At 34.9% G+C, this 19,625-nt stretch overlaps 1 protein-coding gene and 1 long non-coding RNA gene across 6 annotated transcripts in view; one reads left to right on the top strand and one right to left on the bottom strand.

Annotated features, from left to right (window-relative positions):
* The window catches only part of CEP128 (centrosomal protein 128), a 382,281-nt gene that overhangs the window by 318,878 nt on the left and 43,778 nt on the right, over window positions 1-19,625 (top strand). For 3 of the 4 annotated variants that reach the window (XM_014846721.3, XM_070514145.1, XM_070514144.1), the window contains one exon: window positions 8,575-8,598. The exons of the other annotated variant lie outside the window; for it this stretch is intronic. In XM_014846721.3, the coding sequence (XP_014702207.3) occupies window positions 8,575-8,598 (24 nt within the window). The remainder of the gene's footprint in view (window positions 1-8,574; window positions 8,599-19,625) is intronic. 4 annotated transcript variants of the gene reach the window in all.
* Window positions 10,401-19,625, bottom strand: part of LOC123287192 (uncharacterized) — a 73,725-nt gene continuing 64,500 nt past the window's right edge. Inside the window, exons 5-6 of one of the 2 annotated variants that reach the window (XR_011504717.1) lie at window positions 14,764-14,852; window positions 11,330-11,624 (exon numbers count right to left, since the gene is read on the bottom strand). This is a non-coding gene — a long non-coding RNA (uncharacterized lncRNA). Of the gene's footprint in view, window positions 11,625-14,763; window positions 14,853-19,625 lie in introns of both variants that reach the window. The other variant, XR_011504716.1, reaches the window with a different exon arrangement.

Genomic DNA, 19,625 nt, shown 5'->3' with positions numbered 1-19,625 from the left:
TTACACTGTCACCTGACATCTGTTAAAGTTCTGGAATGCTGTTCTGGCGTGTGTAATTTTGTGAAAGAGGCTCCAGAACAGTTTTCCAGTGTATCCCCTAACCTCTACCACACATACAAAAAATATCCCTGATGGTAATAAAAAAGTGTTTATTGTCTATTTGCCCATAAAACTGCACTGTCAGCATATGGTGTTTCCATTAGCTCTGTTTTATAGAACTGTTAAATAGATATATATATATATATTTTTTTTTAATATGACCTTTAATTTGTTTTTGAGAGTAAGTGTAGACCCCTTCGAGTTGGGCGGACCTGGCTGCTAGTCTAAGCTTCAACATTTAATCACAGTGTGGAGTTCAGTACAGTTAATGTCTTTGAGTCTGTTTCTCCGACTTTAAATGAATGAAGTTAATAATATTCACCTATAGAGAGTTTTTGTGAGCTTTAAATGAGACCATATGTGAAAAGCACCCAATGCAATTTTTGGCAAATAATAAGCTTTTAATAAATAGCGTTGATTTTTATGATACTGGTAATTTAAAGGAATGTTTTCATTAACAGCCACAACACAAACACCAGTGTCCCTTTTGTTTCTGAAATTAAGCAACCTTTCCTTGTCCTAGGACCTTTGCATTTTCTATTCCCTCTCTCCGTAGTGCTTTTCTCTTAGCTCTTTGTATAATGGCTCATTTTCATCCTTTCACTGTCAGCTCAAACGTCATCCCTTTGTGGGAACTTAACTTGACCAACCTGTCTAAAGTAAACCTCTGCCCTCACCCCCCATCACAGTTCCTGGGTATCTTCTTTATTGATGTCTTTGTCGTCTTCTTTAGAATGTAAGCTCTGTAAAGGCAAAGAGAACTTATCTTCCTTGTTGATAACTATGTACCCAATGGCCAACATAGTGTCTGCCTCAGTCAATGTGAATGAACGGATGAATGGATGAGTTAATTAAATGAATAAATGAGTGGGAGAGGGAGAGGGAGAAAGAAAGGTAGGAAAGAAGGAAAGACATTGAAAGGAAAGGAAAAATGGTGGATAAAAGGCATAAAGGACAAAAGGAAGAAACTGATATGGCCTAAGGAATGGCTTATATTGTGATATATGTATTTATGCATATACTGCAACTTTTAAACTTTGTTTCAAAGTTTATAAGTTGAGTAAAAAGTTTCTAGTTCCTGTTATCTTTTCTTGTCCCTGGTCAGTGGGTTTTACCTTATCTTTTCCTTCTAGAATCTTACAGGGTCTGCTACAGGGTGACCTCTGTGAGGCAGGAAGTAATTCTTGTAGGATACCAACATCTTAGAACAAAGGGTCGCCAAACTTCCTGTAAAGGGCCAGATTCTAAATATTTTCAATTTTACAGGCCATATGCTCTCTCACAACAACTCAACTCTGCCAGGATAGAAGAAAGCAGCCATAAACAATATGTAAAGAAATGAGTAGGCTATGTTCCAATAAAGCTTTATTTAGGGAAACTGAAAGTTGAATTTCATATAATTTTCACTTGTCATGAAATTTTCTTACTTTGATTTTTTTCAGCCAAATAAAATTGTAAAAACCATTCTTAAATCGTGGACCTATAAAAACAGGCAGGGGGCCGCATTTGACCCACCGTCCTACTTTGCTGCCCCCTTCCTTGGAATGAACTAGTCTAATGGTTATCCGTCTTAAGAATGTTTGCCCTTTAAAAGAGGAACTGGAGTAGGGGAGTCAAAGAATCAATTTTTGAGTTCTTCCTCAAAGAATAAATTTTTGTTGATAGAATTTTAAATAATTTTGCAAATGGAGGGAGAGTATAATTTTGAGTAATCAGACTTTCCTGAACTTTTAATATCAGTACTTCCTTATCCACAGGTAAGGTTGTGAGTGTAAAAGTAACTTTCATTTCCAGCTCAGACCACCCAGATGTGTCTCTTAACAAGCTCCCATCTTATTTATTCCTTCACTTCATGGACTTTGGAATTTAGGATCAGTTACTTCCAGGACTGATTTTGAAAGCAAGACAATTGAAGCTACTTTGAACTAAATCACTACTCTGTATTTATAATCCTGAAGAGTAAATGTTTTAAATTTCAAGTAAAGGTTTCCCTAAAATCTGGACTAAGTTGGGCGTGGAATTATTTGGGGGACCATTTTAAAAGTATAATATGATATCATTTTCTATAACTGCAGAAATTAAAAACTTGAAGCTATTTTAGTCCTATTAATGTTGTTTTTATAACTGTTACTATTTATAGTGCTTTCGATTATTTTAAGACAATAGAGCCTCCAACTTTTTCTTTATTCACATCTCTCTTAAACAGCCAAGGCTACTGTTTAAAATTCCATCTTGGGAAGATATTAGTCAGACTGCAAGGAAAAATCAGAATGAAGCTCAATTTGAAGAAAAAGCAGTTAAGTATTTCATAGGTAGGAATATATAGGATATTTGAAACTGAATAGTCAAAATACATCTGCTTTATTTTAGGATATAGAGAATAATCAACCCTCAGGTATGCTTCCCAGAAGTGCAACTAAAAACCAAGTTGTTGGGTTTTTCCCTGGGTTTTCTTAGATACTAAGAATAGCGTGCCATTGATTATCAGAGAACAGATAATCTAAGGTTGGTTTTAAATCCTTTAACCACATTTCTCTTCCTACCTGTGCTTATATATTAGGAAGTGGAGATCAATAATAGTTTTAATCTTAGTCAAACTGAATTAGGAAGCAAGAAAAACCTAACTCATGTCAGCCAAATATATTATTTTAAAATCATCTGCTTATGACTTATCTTTATCAGCAGGCTCTCTCTTTGCTATGTAAAGGTGAGAGGAAACTGTAGGCAGAAACCCCCAGAAGGAATGTGGGAATGAGGGTGAGAGAGAGAGAATCTCTAATATAATGTTCTTTGTGCTTTAATTCCTGAAAAGAATTGAGTAAATGACTCTGCATGTAAATTAGGATGGGGATTATTGGAATTGCTCAAAGGTAAGCAGTTTAATTCCCAAAGTGGACTGTTTGCTTGTACCATTTAATGACTCAGCTGTGTGACATGCATGATAGTCAACCATCAAGTGCTGTGATTCAGATATTCGGGAGGAAGGAGCTTGGGTCAAAGGATTCTATGGTTATGTGCATGTCCTTGTGAGCATTCTTCACCTGGAAGCCCAGGAGATGTGTGCCCTTGAGGGAAACAGAGGAGATGCCAGCCTCAGGGAGTCTCATTAGATCAGCTGTGTTTGGTGGCAGTCAGATACACACTCTGAAAAAAAAGCATACCCTATTGTTTTCCACAAGTTCTGCATGACACAAAGCTACTCATAAATTATGCCATAATCACCACTGCACTATGATTTGCATAAGAGTTCAGAGCATATTCAGCTGATATATGACTAACCTCACAACTGGAGACATGTACTTTGTTTCTTAAAATGTAAATCCTTGAAAAAAAAATATGGTGTGTTGGTTTCTGGATTGTTGACTTTCTCCCCCTGCTACTCAGCTCCTGTTCCTGTGTGTCTTTGGGCGGACAGTCCATCTTTGAAATTACATTGGTTGTCATCTGCGTTGGCCCTAACCGCCATCATAGCCTTTATATTATCTGCAAATAATTTTTAGTTGTTCCCCAATCCCGATGTCATTCACTGAACTCTTGTTACCTGTTACCAGCAGTTTCACTGTGGAATTGAGCAATTCCCAGGGAAAGATAATTCTGTCTTTTGTCCTTCATTTGGTTTGTAGTCTTATCCTGTAGGCACACACGTAAGAACCACATTATGTTGTACATTAAAGAAGAATCTTAAAGTGATTCTTCATTATAAAGGAAATAAAAACGAAACCTCATTGCTTTGCTTTGTGATCTGAAATATAAAGGGTTTCTGAGATATTTTTTTTGGTATTAGTTTCACACTGTTGACCAGAAATGTTTATAGGGACTTTAAGCAAAACCCTTGCCTAGCCTCTCAGGCTGCATTTTCAACGTGAAATATGTTGAAACAAACCAACAGAGGCCCATTTCTTTTTTTTTGCTCTTCATCTTTCTCCTCCACCCCACTGATATTCCCCACCCCAACAAAACCCTGTACGCATCTCACTTCACTGTAAGTGCATCCTCAGCCCTTCCTGAACAGTGAACTTAACTGGAGCACAATGGTCAGTAATGGCATCATAACAAACAAAACCACAAACCAAACACCAACCTGAGAATACAGCAGGAGAAAGCTATAGAAGAACAGCTGGCTGCCTCAGGTCTCCATTATGACAGTGGTAGTAGATGAGAGAACAAATCGGAAATGTGGAGCACACACTTCAACTCTGTTCTTAAACCTTGTGATAGTTTCTGCTTCTGAGTGTATCAGGGATTTTGCCACACCCGAGTGAAAAGCAGATAGAAGGAACGTAACCGGTACTCCTTCTCGGGTTGAAAAGGATACATCGCTTTAAACTGGCTTTTCTTGATGAGTCAAATGTTGAGCGGTTTTTATTGACAAATTTTTACACAAAATCTGGATGGCTTGCTGTGGTTTTCTTTTCAACATTTCTGTTTTGTTATTTGGACCCTGAGGCAGATTATTTGAAAAAGGCACAGAAGCAGCTAGCTAAATGAGTTAACAGAGATTGACTACAGGGATCTAATGATGGCTAAATCTGACACTGGGTGATTGGGAAACCCCCCCTGCAAGCTTCTCTAATGCCCCTCGTGCTAAGGTTTTTCTTAAGTAGAGTAGCTTTGTCTGACTTTTAATAGATCACATGCCATTTTATGTATGGATCATTGATTCATTTGGTATATTCAGAGCCAACTTATGCTATATTTTAAAGTTTTTTTTGGTGTTGCAACATTGAGGTTGTTTGTAATTTTTATCTATTTTGTTTTAAATTATTTATATCACTCTAGGAAATGCTGGTCTCTTTTTGAGAAGGTTAGTAAAGGCCTTTTCCTTTTCTTTCATTTTAATATCTTGAAGCTTGGAAAAGAACACATTTGAAATTATTTCTAGTTCTTTTAATTATTAAAAAATGATCAGCAATTTGTTAAATGTAATGGATTGCCATGTGGAAATGCATAGAGGAAAAATGGTACATATTTGGACTGTATTTTATATACTTCACATGGAAAGTAGCAGGTAAATTGTGACTATTGACTAAACAGAGTTAACATTGACAGGAAAAGTGCTCTGCAGTGGTCTCTCTGGGTGGAGCTGAGTGGATTTTTCTTCCAGAAGAGAGGTTTTGTGCTTTTAGAAGAGTGGTGAGAGGGAGACCTCATTGTGGATTTTTCTTTTTGAAAATTACATGTCTATCATTTGCCCTTCAGTCCCAGAGAAGTTTCCAGAATCATTGTATACTCTTAAAGCTTCTTAGACTTGGAAGGCATAGAGACTCTTGTTCTATTTGTATGTCCATATTGTGCTTTTTGTTTTGCTAATAGGTAAATTTAAAGCATTGTTGGAAAATGCTGTATCATTGTGATAAAATAGTCACTAGGCCTATCTGACTACACTTACCAGAAACAGGAGAACTCTGATTATTTAGCCCTTCAATCCTCTAATTCATCTCTTAAATGGGATAGATGAATCAGTGTGGCTAATTGATTGGTGATTGGCTGAGCTAAATCAAATAAACTGTTAATGATGAGGGATTCAGATACCAACAGTCCATTTAGCATTCATCTCCTAACTTAGCCTACCAATATTTGCCCATCTCCAATGATGCTAACGAATTCGCCTTGGCTTATTCATAAATTCCAGTGTACACCCCATTGTGACCAAGTAGCAAATCAATATTAGCTTGAGGTTAAAGAGAGTATATTTTGGTGTAATTATATGTTCATTCTAGGACATATGCTGGCATTTTTTTCATGCTGTATTAGTGCCACAATATTGGCTTAAGGTTACCTCTTTTGTAATAAAAATACCATGAAAGGAAGTATGCAAATATTTTTTTGAGAATAAGAATTTGCTGTAGTCTAATGCTTTTCTATACAGAATTACAATAACTAATCTTGCCTACCAAAGAAGAAGTCAACGATAACCATTTAAACTTTCAAAATACTTTTCTTAAATTTTAAAAGCAAGTTAATAAGTTCGTAAAGACTAGGAGTAGTTTCTTTTTATTTATAGCCTACATTTAAGACCAAAAACTCTACAATTTACACAGAACTCACTAATCGGCAGCAATGGCTGGTATCCTATTAGCTGTCGTTGTTTGGCAAATTGACTAATTTAAATTCAGGTTAATGAACTGAATTTTCTATTTCTTTAATTTTCTCATTTTCTAAACATATGTATTTTTCTCTGAAAGCTGTCTCAATACCGTTTTGGAATGAAGTAGGTTATAGACAAACAGACATAATTAAATTGCATTGAAATAGATTATTAATTGATCTTTATATTTTACCAAAATGGAGTTTTTTTGACCATTTGTGTTCATAATCTTATAAACCAGGCACCTGTTTTAGTCAGCTCAGACTGTCGTAAAAAGTTACCATAGATTGGGTGGCTTAAATAAACCTTTATTTCTCACAGTTCTGGAGGCTGGAAAGTCCAAGAACAAAGGTGCTGGCAGGTTTGGTTCTTGGTGAGGGCCCTCTTCCTGGCCTGTAGATGACCATCTTCTCATTATGTCGTTACATGGCAGAGAGCAGAAAGAGAAGCAACCATTCTTGTCTCTCTTCTTATAAGGGCACTAATCCCATCATAAGGGCTGTATCTTCATGACCTAATTACCCCCAAAGGCCACGTCTCCAGATGCCATCACATTGAGGATTAGGGTTTCAACACACGAGTTTTGTGAGAATACAAACATGCAGTCCATGACAGTATATCTTTCTTTTAAAATCCTGTAACAAATATTTAAGTAAAAAGAAGACACTAATACATAAGTCATATCAGTTTATCTTTGCCAAACACTGAGATGTGAATTAAGACAGACAGAATTTAATTCAATTCTACTGTTTTGACATCACTTGCAATCACTGATTTCAAAGCAGCTGTTTGTGTGCTTTTAAAATATGCTAATCCTAAATAATATGAGCCCATAAATACACGGTATGGAGAAAACTTAAGGCCCAAATAGTAACTGTAAATATTTTGAGCCTTCCAAGATGGTTTACAGAATTGTGATATGGCCCAAAGACTGTTTCTGTCTCTGTAAGGCATCTAATAAGGTTTCATTCAGTCTGCAAAGAATGATAAAGCATTGCTGAATGGTTTTGTCCCTGATGTCCTCTGAATAAGATGCCTGGTAACAAGAGATCGAAGCCCCCTTGAGGCATTATATGCATTTATTATGAAGTGCTGAAATGTGACAGTACACAAGTCACCAACAAAATAGCAGTTATTTTATGAAAATTATGGGGGCAAGGGTAAGGTTCTCTCAAGGATAACAAAAAAATGCAGTTAAACAGATTATATTGCTAAAAAACAGTCTGCTTTGGGCTGCTGTTGCATAATAAATTCATTTAACTCACGCCCACATAGCCAAGTGTTTAAAGGGTAGAAATATTCAACCCAGTTTCCCAGGGTGAGGGTGGAGCTTGCGTTGCAGAAGTTGTCAAAGGCTAGGCCTCTATGTGCTAGGGGAGGCGGGGAGAATGGAGGTGAGGGCCAAGTTCTTTCTGCTCCTAAGTGTCAGGATTCCCTGCAGGGCCACAAGAGACCTGAGTTGAGTGGTTCTCTGTGCCTCCCCCCTCTCCCCTTTCCCTCTTAGAAGAGATGATTAATTTGATTAAAGAAAAAAGAAATCCAAATTTCACACGTTCCCTACAGCTGCTTAAAATGAGAGAAAAGAAAGAAAAATGGCCTTGACCCTCCTGAAAAGGATGGCCTTCCACTTTCTTAAATCTTCAGACTCTGCTCTCCAATTCAGCCTTTTGTATTTTGTAAAAGCTTTCTGTACGTAGCTCTCAGCCCTGAAAAGAGTTGAGAATACAACTATTGGATTCAAAAGGCAACCATTTTCTTAATCATTTAGCTTTTCAAGCAATGTTGTCAATGGTTCTTTTTAAAGACAATATGTCTCTAAAACCTTCTAAGATACTACAGGTAATGGAGTCCCATCTGGGTTCAGGATTGGCTGCGTGTGATGTATCTTTCTCATTTATTTTTCCTGCCTTGTTTCAGTTAACAACCTACTTATTAACTTTAATTGATGAAATGTTCTTATGTCTGAATTTTACCTTCCTGTGAGATTACATTTTGTACTGTATATATAATTGAGAGCTGGTATATGTGCTAAATTCCTTTTTTACATCACTATTATTGCCTAGTTGTGTTTCATATATTCAAATATATCTAATATTTATACTCCATTATTTACTATTCCTTTTGGTTACTATATCTAAAATTATGGTATTTACTGTTAAATTAAGCTGTATAGTCCTAATGCTAGCTGAGATGAGAAAAGGTATAGTGATTCTTTTATGTCTATTTTTCTATTGGAGAGATCATCCTGAGTAGGAGTTTTCATTTTTTACATTTTTAAGATAAATTATTACTAATAGAAGATAAATAGAAAATCTGAAAATTAAGTAAACTTGAAATGATTTTTAATAGCTTTGTTTTTATAATTATATATTATGCTTTATTTGCAGGACCGTGTAAATGCATTAGAAACGGTAAGTTGGGGCATTTTCTTTCTCCTTCTGTCAGAATTACTGCTGTGTCTGATGTGGATTTCAGAGCACCCCCAAGGAAGAAATTCCGGAAAGCATTTCTAAAACTACATCTAAGATGCAAAGGGCAAAATAAGCTAAACTGTACCTGAAAGGTATGTAGATACAGACTTTTAAAAGGGAAAAAAATTTTAGAAAAAATGAAAATGTGCATATTTAAGTGGTCACTGCCCTCCCAAAATTGATGATGCCAGAGTATACTAATTTATGGAAAACGTAATTAGTTTAAATGTAATCGATATCCCGTATGTTTGTTTCTGTATTTCTCAATCAGTAAAAGGACTGGCTGATAAGAAACAGATCAGGATGCTGTGTATACTTTGAAGTTCGGTCACTTAACTTTTTTTTTTGGCACTGTTTTCCACCAAAATCCAAATAATACTAAAAGCTGGTCGGCATTTTTCTTAATAATCTTACTTGCAGGAATCTAGTATTAGGAAAGAATTTTTTTAAGTGCATGAATGTAAAGACTATATGCTTGCAATATTTATTGGAAAATGGTTTATTTTTAAATAGAAAAAAGAGAGACAGCTTATTGTTTGGCAATAAAATAATGGTTAGATAAAGTGTGGAATTTCCAGCCAACGTGCCACAATGGTTATGGAAAAGGCTTATAATAAAATGTTAAATGGAAACAAATTCAGGATGTAAAATCATGTGTACTTTAATGATAACATATAATGATAGGCCTATGAAAAAATAATAAAAAGGAGTGAGCAAAATTCATAATAGTGACTTGTTAGACCAGAATTAGGGCTGTGATCTCACTCCTTTCTCTGTTTTTCAAGTTTTATAAAGCAAGGTTATTTTACTTTTATAAATAAACGTTTTTATAATAAAAACCATATGAATTGGAAGAATGGTGAAATAAATTATGGTACCACCTTATGATGAAACATTATTCAGCCATAAAAAGTCATATTTTCAAAAAGTTAATATTGCCTTCTGTAATATGGGAGGGAAAAGTGGTATATAAAGATAGAAGGAGAGTATGATGCAAATATTGAATATGCACATTTTGTGTTAAAAAGACTTTATGAAAACACGCAAACTATTAGGAGTGGCGTGGGACTAGTAGTGATTTTTATTTTCTCTTTTTATGCTTTTAATGAGCAGAAAAAAATGAAACTTTTAAACGATAAGGGTAATAAAAAATAAAATATTTATTTTGTGAGTATGAGGAATGGAAAGATGCTAATGGAGCATATTTTAGGCCTATGTAAGCAAGTGATTTTGATTGACAGTGTCCAGACCCTCATGGGTAAATAATCAATTCCTTAGATTTAACTGGGCCATTTGGAAAGTACACTGACTTTCTCAGTTTCGGTATGATGACGTTGTAAGTGAATAAAATGTTTAGTGTTCCTCCATATATATTTTACTCACCCTTAGGAAGTGTCTTGCCAGCAGGATTTGGCTTGTGAGTTAAATGCTCTTTTTAAAAGTATGAACAAAACCAGAAATTTTGAGTTTGAAGACTTGCGTTCAGCATACAAAATGCCATTTATACAACATTTAGCAAATCACTTGTTTTTTGATTCCTTCGTCTGTAAAAATGATTATAGTTAAACTTATCAGATTGTTGTGAAAATTGAGAGAGAAAATATATGTGAAAATATTTAGGACCAAACAAATGTTAGGTTATCATTATCATTATGTGATTGGTTATTATTTTTTATTTAATCATTTTAATTATACCAATATCTCATGAGAAGCTGAAAGTTATATCAACAACAAAAAGCCTATAACTTTTATTAGTCTTTTTTATTCATATAATGGCTTTACTAACAAAGTACTATAGAGTAGAATCTTAAATGCCTTATTCTAAGGGTTCCTTTAGGAATAAAGGTAAAAATTAAAAGTCATCATGAGAAAAATAAAATTGATTAAATGGACTAGGATTTTTACAATGGCAGTTTTCTCAAGATGGTTTTAATTTGAAATAATTATCATTAAGTAAAACCATAAAAAGGAAAATGCTCAGTAATAATGTTAATACTCAAATATTATGAAGTCCTTTGACTTCATATGGCATTATAAGGAGCAGATTTAATATACTTGGTAGACTATACAACTGGTAAAATATTTTATAGTTCATAAAACCAAATATGCTGAAAGTAATCTCAAGCTCATTTATTATTCTCCCAGAACTCAGCACTTAAACCACAGAAAAGTGTTGGTGGTCTACTAACACTTGGTTGGTTGGGTTGGTATTAAGATCGCATAAGGCATTGAATGTAGGGTGTATATGATGGTAATGCAAATCTGCAGAGGTTTGAAACTTCATCCTTCAATTCAGACTATTTACAATAGGTTGATTTTAAAGGTTCAGTAGTTATAATACCTGAAAATAAGATGCTCTTTTCATCCTATTAAGAAACTTGAATTGGCTTGTCATCGATTTTCTGTATGCTTAAATCACAATCAGGTGGTTATTTCTCCCCCTCTTCCTCAACTTCCCCTCTCCCTCTTTACTAGCAAGTAAGTTTCTTGGATTAAAAATTACATTTTACTTGCAAATGCAGACCCAGGGCCTGTCCAAAATTCCTGATATATAGTAGACAATCAATAAACATTTGTAGAATGAAAGAATGAATTTTGAACTGAACATACATGACCCTCACATAAGGCTGATCTTAGGAATATGGGTATACACAGTACCAGTCCAATAGATGAGGGAAAAAATCCTCCAGAAGCACATGAATTTATTCTTTTTTTCCTAGCCTTTCTGATCGGCACTACCTTTTATTTGGTGTTTCACAGAAGCTCTAATGATCTTCATTAAAGTTTAGTGTGAATTTTCCTAGGAAGGAACCACCTTCAGCCAAAATATAACAGATGGATTCTCCAAATAAAGCTAAGCGATGACCTGAAAAAAAAAATCTTTGTTGAAAGCTCCGATTCATGGGCCATGAATGGGACTCAGCAATGGATATTTCCTGGGCACTGTGTAAGGCACTGCGTTGACTCTGAAGAGAAGAAAAGGAAAATAGATTGTGATCAGTTCTCTCAGGAACTTGCACTTTAATTGAGGAGAGAAGTTACTTAAATAAATAAATTAATCGTGCAAGATAAAAATACACTATCTACAGCACATAAATGACACAGATAATGCATTTTGTAGGAGTTATGAAGAAAAAATAATTGTATAATAAATTGACATCATTGCAGTCTAAGTTCATCATGAAAAGTCATGGATTTTCCAGTTTGAAGACATGATGGAGGAAATTAGGTTTATCTCTGAAATGTGAAGAGTCAGTATTGTCAGGTAGAAAGAGCCAGAAAAGGCACTCTATATTGGGGATGTAATCAAGCTTTGAAGGTAGTCATGAAGAGTTTGTTAAAAAGATATTAAAAAAAAAAAAAGAACAAATCATCGAATCATGCCTAACATACAAATATAAAATGATCTCATGACAAATGAGTTGATTTAACTTACTAATGGGAAAATGAACAAGATGTTATCTCTGACTTAAAAGAACAGTCAAAGAAACACACATATGTAGGCACTAAAGAGTGCTGAAATAAATTTAAAATAGATGCAAAACTGGCTTCTTCCAAAATGGAGGGAGAAAATCAATTGAACCTCCCCAGATGAAATTTATTTGCATGTCTATGAACAAGAATCATTTGCATTGCTATCAGTTATCTATATCTCATGGAGGAATTATGGATAGCTCAAAGACAATGACAGATATGGAGATCCTACAGAATCAGAAAACCCAGAAGGATGTACTAGGCAAAAACGTTTTTCATTGAAGACATCCCGTGAGTTTTTGTTTTATTTCAAAGTCTTTCACATTTTTTTCTTGTAGTTTCATTGGAGATAACCCTTTGAGAGAGTAATAGGAGACATTTTGGAGTTTTGAAATACAAACCAAGGAATTTAGACTTGATCTTTTATATCAGGGAGACAAATGGGTTTCTTCCTGAGTTCCAGTTCCTCCTGGTTGGTACTAGCTACTGAAACATTCTGTTGGGAAGGATGCTGACTGCTGTTTTGGAAAGCGTGCTGTGATCTCTGGGCATTCGCCATCATATGCATTGAAGGTTGGTGGGTAAAAAGTGGTAGCACAGCTGTTTAGCCAATAGGGAGCCATTCATGGTTTTTAATCCGGGGTTGTGTCATGGTAATGTGGTGAATAGGAATACAACTCTAGGAATAGTGTTTAGGATAGAGTGGAGTGGTGAGAGACTGCAAATAAGAATAGGAAAAGTGCACATTGGAAGTAATCCAACTTTAGGAATATGCTTGGAAAATTAAGGGTTGGGGTATTCTAGTGCCAAAAAGGCAGGGTTAAAGTGGATGCCAGGATTTAGAGAAGAGAACTAGTGAACTTGTAAGTGGGAAGTCAAGGGAGAAGAGGAGACATAGATGGTGAAGTAAGAGTCATTTTAGGAAGTGAAGGGGAATATAAGGCCGTTCATCTTGGAGACACAAATTTAGTTCAGTTCATAGCACTTTTCAAATCTGTCTTTATTTTCATTTCCATTAATACCATGATAATTTGGATACTTATGCTTTTGTATTAGTTAAAGTTAGGCATGACTTCAGTTAGCAGAGAAACCAAAAAATAATAGTGAGTTAAGTACGATAGAAATTAATTTCTCTCTTGTGTGACAGTTCAAATAGATGGTGTCCATGGCAGGTATGGTGTCAGAAACTCAAGCTGCTTTTGTCTTTTTGTTTCACCATCCTCAATATATTGCTTCCCCCTCCTGGCCCAAGATGCCTGTTCCACTTCCAGCCCTTATATTTGCATTCTAACTAGGTAAAAGAACGAAAAGGAGGGCATGTAACTTCCCTTGAGTGGAAACCAGAAGTTGCACATACCATTTCTCTTCCTTTCCATGGGCCAGAATTTAGTGATATGATTATAACTAGCTCTGAGATTCAAAAAGAGAGCCAGGTAAGATATAGACTTTTGGAAATTTCAAAGTAAACTTCTAAACAACTCATGGGTCAGAAAGTAAATTATAATAGAAATTATAAAATATACAGAACTGAATGATAGTGAAAATATTATATATTAAAATGTGTGTGATACAGCAAAAGTAGTATTTATGGGGAAACTTAAAGGCTTAAATGCTTATATTAGAAAAGAGGAATAAAAATTAATGAGCTAGTCACCCAACAAAAGAAATTAAAAGGATGGCACAGTAAACCTAAGAAAAAAGCAAAATAAAGGAAAAAATAGAGAAAAGACTATAAATTAATGAATAGAAAACAAGCATGCAATAGACAGGGCCAACAAAGTAAAGTTGATTGTTTAAAAAGAAGAATAGAAAGACCAGTGTTCAACATGATCGATGAAGAAAAAAGGAGAGAAGGAGCAAATGAACAATATTATGAATGAAAAAGAGGATATAATTATAACTCTTGGAGAATTTAACCACATACAGGGGTATTGTGAATAATTTTGCAATTATACATTTGAATATTAGGAGAAATAACTAAATCAATAGAAAAATAAAGTTTTCCAGAACTAAGAAGAAATAACATGAATAGTATCATAACTAAATTTTTAAAAAATAATAAAATATTTCATCAACAATTTTTGCTCAATTAAAATTTTCTGCAGGAAGGGCCACCAAGCCCAAATAATTTTATAGATACTTTCTACCAAATGTTCTAGGAGCAAATCATTTGAGTTTTACAAAAACTTTTCCAGAAACTAGAAAAAGAGGGAACATGTTCAACTTATCATGTGTTAGCATAATCTTTAAGATGAAACCAAACATGGAAATTATTAATAAGGGAAATTAAGGGACTTCTCATATACTAACATGGATACAAAAATACTATACACAAAACATTAGCAAAATATATCCAGGAAGGTAGAAAAAGGATAGTTCATCATGAACAAATTGAATTTATTCTAGGAATTCAGAATTGGTTTAATATTAGAAAATTAATCAAAGAAATTCACCATAGTGACAGATTAAGGAGAAATAAATTTAATACAGTCCTCTCGATCAATGAATAAGAAGCATTTACTCCCATGATATCATTATCATCATTATAAATCTTTTTATCGAACTAAGAACAGAAGGGAATTTCCTTAATCTGATAAAGGTCATGTGATAAAAACCTATGGCAAATATCACCTTAGTATTTTGAAAGTCCTCCTTTAAGACCAGGAACAAGCAAAGGATGTCCCATTCCACAACTTCTGTTAGACACTGTGCAGGCGGTCCTAGCCAGAACAGTATAACTATCATTATTTATAAATAATGTTATTGTTGATATAAAAAGCTCTAGGAATTCATAGTTAAATTATGAAAAATAAAGAGTTTCACAAGTTTGTTTGATAAAAAACAGTAAATGTTGGGGCTAGTCCCGTGGCTGAGTGGTTAAGATTGCATGCTCCACTTCGGTGGCCCAGGATTTCACAGGTTTGGATCCTGGGCATGGACCTAGCACTGCTCATCAAGCCCTGCTGAGGCGGCATCCCACATAGCACAATCAGAAGGAGCAACAACCAGAATATATCGCTATGTACTGGGGAGCTTTGGGGAGAAGAAGAAGAAGAAAAAAAGAAAGACTGGCAACAGATGTTAGCTCAGGTGCCCAAAAAAAACCCCAGTAAATGAAACTCCATTTTATTTCTAACACCAGCAACAAGCAGTGAAAAAATGTAATTCAAAGTATATCAATACAAAAGTAACAACAAATACAAAGTACATAGGAAAAAATCTTAACAGTAACAGCAACAAAAACACAAGTCGTTTATAGAGAAGACACCCCGGAATGGCCAAGACACTTCTGAAGAACAAGGTGGGGGAAGTTTTCCTAGCATATATCAGACCTTATTAAGGCTGTGGAAATTAAGACAGTGGAGTCCTTGCACAGGAATATAGAAATAGGTCAACGTAATCAAGTAGAGAACCCAAAAACGGAAATAGGTGTATGTGGAAACTTGCTATCTGATACAACTGGCACCACCTATCGGGGGAGTAAGGATGGACTTTTCAACAGATGGTATAAACAAGATGAAATTGAACCCTATCTCAGATGCAAAAAATGGATGAAAGCCTAAATGTGAATGGCAAAATCATAAAACTTTAAAACAAATATGGTTTAATATTTTCATGACCTTGGGACTTTGGAGGATTTCTGGGGAGGGAAAAAGGCGCTGAAAACATAGATCATAAAAGAAATGACTGTTGTGACCACGTTAAAATTAAGAACTTCTGTGAATCAAAAGGCAACATAAAAAGAGTGAAAGGAAAAACCACATAGAGTATATTTGTAGCCGAAGATATAAATGACTAGCAATTTGTATCCAAATCAATTTGTATCCAAATCTGATTGCCAACAAAGCAATTAGAAAAAAAAAAACCCGGATTTCCAAAAAAGGAAAGAAAAAGAGTAAAAGACATGAGCAAGCATTTCAATTGAAGGAGAAACATGTGAGAATATATTCAGCTTCATTAGTAACCAGGGAAATCCTAATTAAAACCATGAGGAATTGTCCTTTTCTTTAAACTGTATGTATATATTTTATGTACTTTTCTGTATCTATGACACATTTCACTAAAAAACAAAGGGAATTGAAACACGTTAGCAGCACTTTTTTTAAGTTTTACAACAACATGATTAATGCTGCCCCTGACAGCAATGTTTAACGATAGCTGATGAATTGGGGAGTAGTCTTCAAACTGCAGTAGCGTACCCTGGGAGTATGCAAAGATCTTCCAAGGGGTATTCGGACGCAAATACTTGTAAGAGAATCTATTTTTATATCCTCAGCTTCTACATGCACTTTCTCCCAAAATGGTCGCCCTCCTCCCAATCTACAGAAAAACCGACATCTCACCCATTCAGGGTTTTCCTATGATGGCAGATTCCCCCAGGCACTTCAGGGTGCCAAACAAGCTTCAATTTAAGATTTTGATACCTTCCTGTCCTCCTTTAATCAAGTCACTAAGATAAGGCTTCTTTGTCCTCCTTAGTTGTACACGTATTTTTGATAAGAACAAAAAGTTGTGTTAGATATATGGGGTGTTGGGAATGAGGTGTTCTGAAATTGACATAATGTTGTTGACTGGTGTTAAGGGGGATTAAAGACAATTTTACTTAATGACCTCATCTTTTCCACCATCCTACTGTGATCAGAGAATGTATAGCTCCAGAAAACAAAACTAAGAAGTGTTGGAAAGAAATATGTAATTGAAAGCAGCAGTCTTATTTAATCCAGGTGACAAACACTGGCATGGCTCCGTGCCTTATCTACTTCTCTGTCCTAGAATTATGATTCAAAAGTGAGATGGTTGTCACAGGGACACATTAACACACTTCACAGAATTGAAAAAGGAAGTCAGACAATTTTCTGCCAGAAAGTAAGCCTGATTTGGCTGATTGGTTTGACAATGAGGACTGGCTTTGCCAATCTGCAGCTTTAAGGTCTTGATGAAAATATGTTTAATGCTAAGATAAAATAAACGTATTAAAAATTTTATACTAATAGAATGGTGTTAAAATTAACAACAATTTTATTTTTCTCAATTGTTTTACATATGTTGAGTTCAGTGAAATGCTTGTAAGTGAAAGAAGAACAGTTGTAGTCATTTGACAAGTCTTGGTAAATAAAGCCTTTCTGGTATACCTTCCAGAAAGAGAAAGTGAATGACTTGAATAACTATGTTACAATCCTTTGGCCAAGTCATTTCTAATTCTTTCAGCAAAATTGAAAGAGGACCTAATCGAGCTGATAGATCATTAAAATTAATTTTTGATGACAGATCCCTATGTAATCTTTGCAATAAAACTAGGAAGGCATTCAAGAAATTGAATGACATTGTTCTAACAAAACTACTTTCATTTTCATATCCTTTTTTATGTGAACAAGATTTCTCAGTGATTAAATCTATAGAAACAAAAAGTTGGAATAGAAATGAAATGGAAACCTGTTTTATTCAAACAAAAGTTAGCATTTACTAATGGATACATGAGCTAATTGAGTGCAGGAGAAGAGAAAGCTGTATCCACCCCATTGAGAGAGATGCTTTTGGAAGCTTTGAGGGTTTTGACATTTCACATTTAATAATTTTTCTCAAAAGTTTTAATATATCTATTACTAATTTTAATAATTCAATCTATAAAAGTGTAACACAAAGCATTATGGTCACAGGGAGTTTTAAAAGTCAGTTTTTTTCTCTGTATGTATGAATTTTTGTTACAGAGAAGGATGAAGTATAAGATAACCAATAAAAAGCTTGCAAGCATAAATATATTTTATGTTAGGATAAAAGTCTGTGAGGGAAAATAGATTGGAAATAAATTCAAAGGGAAAAGGAACAATATAAAATTTCTACCTTTTAAGAGGAGCTTATTTAGTTATTTTGCAAGTAGATAAATGATGGTAACAAATTACTGAAGTATTTATAAAGTTCACTGGATAGGTTTATATAAGCAATATGAGTCTTATTTTAAAATGTCAATATTTACAATATTCCAGAAATTTCATCCTTTGCAACTACCTAAACTCATGATGAAAACATTTAGACAAATTAAAAATGGATGTGTATGGTAAGGGGAGATAAGGGAGATACATAGTTTAAAAATTATTTAGGGAGTATCTACTCAAAATTTTGAAAACCGTTGACTTAGAGCAAATGTGTAATTATGCAGTTGCCATTTGTCAGTGTTTAATCAGCTCCTCAATTCAATTTCCTTAGAGCAATCTAAGCTCCCTTGTTTTCAATGTATACTTAACAGAGATAACATAATTTGTAGGATCAATCCTAACCTGTAGCTATGTAGAGAAAAACATACATAAATTTGCCTATGTTGGGAAAAATTACAAAACATTAGAAAACCGTCAGAAATATTTTTATTTTTAAAAAACTGTTAGAGCCTTTAACACATCTCTAAAGGATTCATTCAGCAAATATTAGTGGTCACAGATTTGAACTATGCACACGGGTTGATCTTCAAGATCTCAGTGTCCAAGAGTCTAAGAGTATGCCAGCATGTCTCTGGAAATTACTAACTAACACTGTATGCTCTCACTTCGCATGTCTGCTGTCAGATTAGACAATGGCTGTTGGAGTTTTTGTTTGTAATCTTCTTTCCCTCCCACCCTGGATCTGGCACTAATTGTCCTTCACTCTACTACAGGTCCAGTCCACTCTACAGATACAGAACTTGTTGAAGAAGGACCACTATTCTATGTCAGGACACCAGATTCTGCTCTAGGGCCGTTAGGAGTATGTGGACGCAATAGAGTTAATGTACTTACTGAGGTGACCCGGTTAAGCTCAGGAAATAACTGACTTGAGTATGTAAAATCTGGCCAAATAACTGTTAATTATTTGCAATGCCTCTTCTAAGTATTTGTAAGAATCCTGAAGCGAAGTAAAACTTGCCTTTATCGCCTTAGAAGGCCAGAACTTGCTGTTTCAAAACCAAAGATCAAGCTAGGTTCATTTTTGGTTTTGCCAAGGCTATGAGCCTCTCATTGAAGTTGCCTGAAAGGTTCAGTCAAATTGGCTTTACACCAAATAAAACGCAGTGTGCTCTGTACGGTTTTGACCCAGAATCAGGTGAATCTCAGCAGTTTTGGCTGAGCTACATTGTAAAATTTTGGATTTGTTCGAACTTGACACTTCCTGGGAACCCATTCAAACTGAAACCGGAAAAAGGGTTTGCACAAACCCTGTCCTAGCCCGTTCTGCCAAGTTTCCCACTGCTCTAATGTTAGTCTACCTTCTGTATATTCGCATCGAGGGCAAACGGAAATATCCTCATGAATCTCTCATGAGGGATCTTGGTTGAAACAATCTAGACATTCTCCTTTCGCCACCTTGTCCCAAAATACAGAGACTGTATTCTGTGTTACTCACTATTAAAATATGTATGTTTTCCAATAATGGGGTCATCTTCAAAGGGTTAAATTTCTAAACACGACCGTGCTTATGGTCAAATGAAGAAAATGCTAGTAAAATAGGTAGGCTGTTTATTCAAA

This window comes from Equus asinus, chromosome 7, assembly GCF_041296235.1.
Source record: "Equus asinus isolate D_3611 breed Donkey chromosome 7, EquAss-T2T_v2, whole genome shotgun sequence".
Taxonomy (NCBI): domain Eukaryota; kingdom Metazoa; phylum Chordata; class Mammalia; order Perissodactyla; family Equidae; genus Equus; species Equus asinus.
This window is presented reverse-complemented; position numbering and strand designations above follow the sequence as displayed.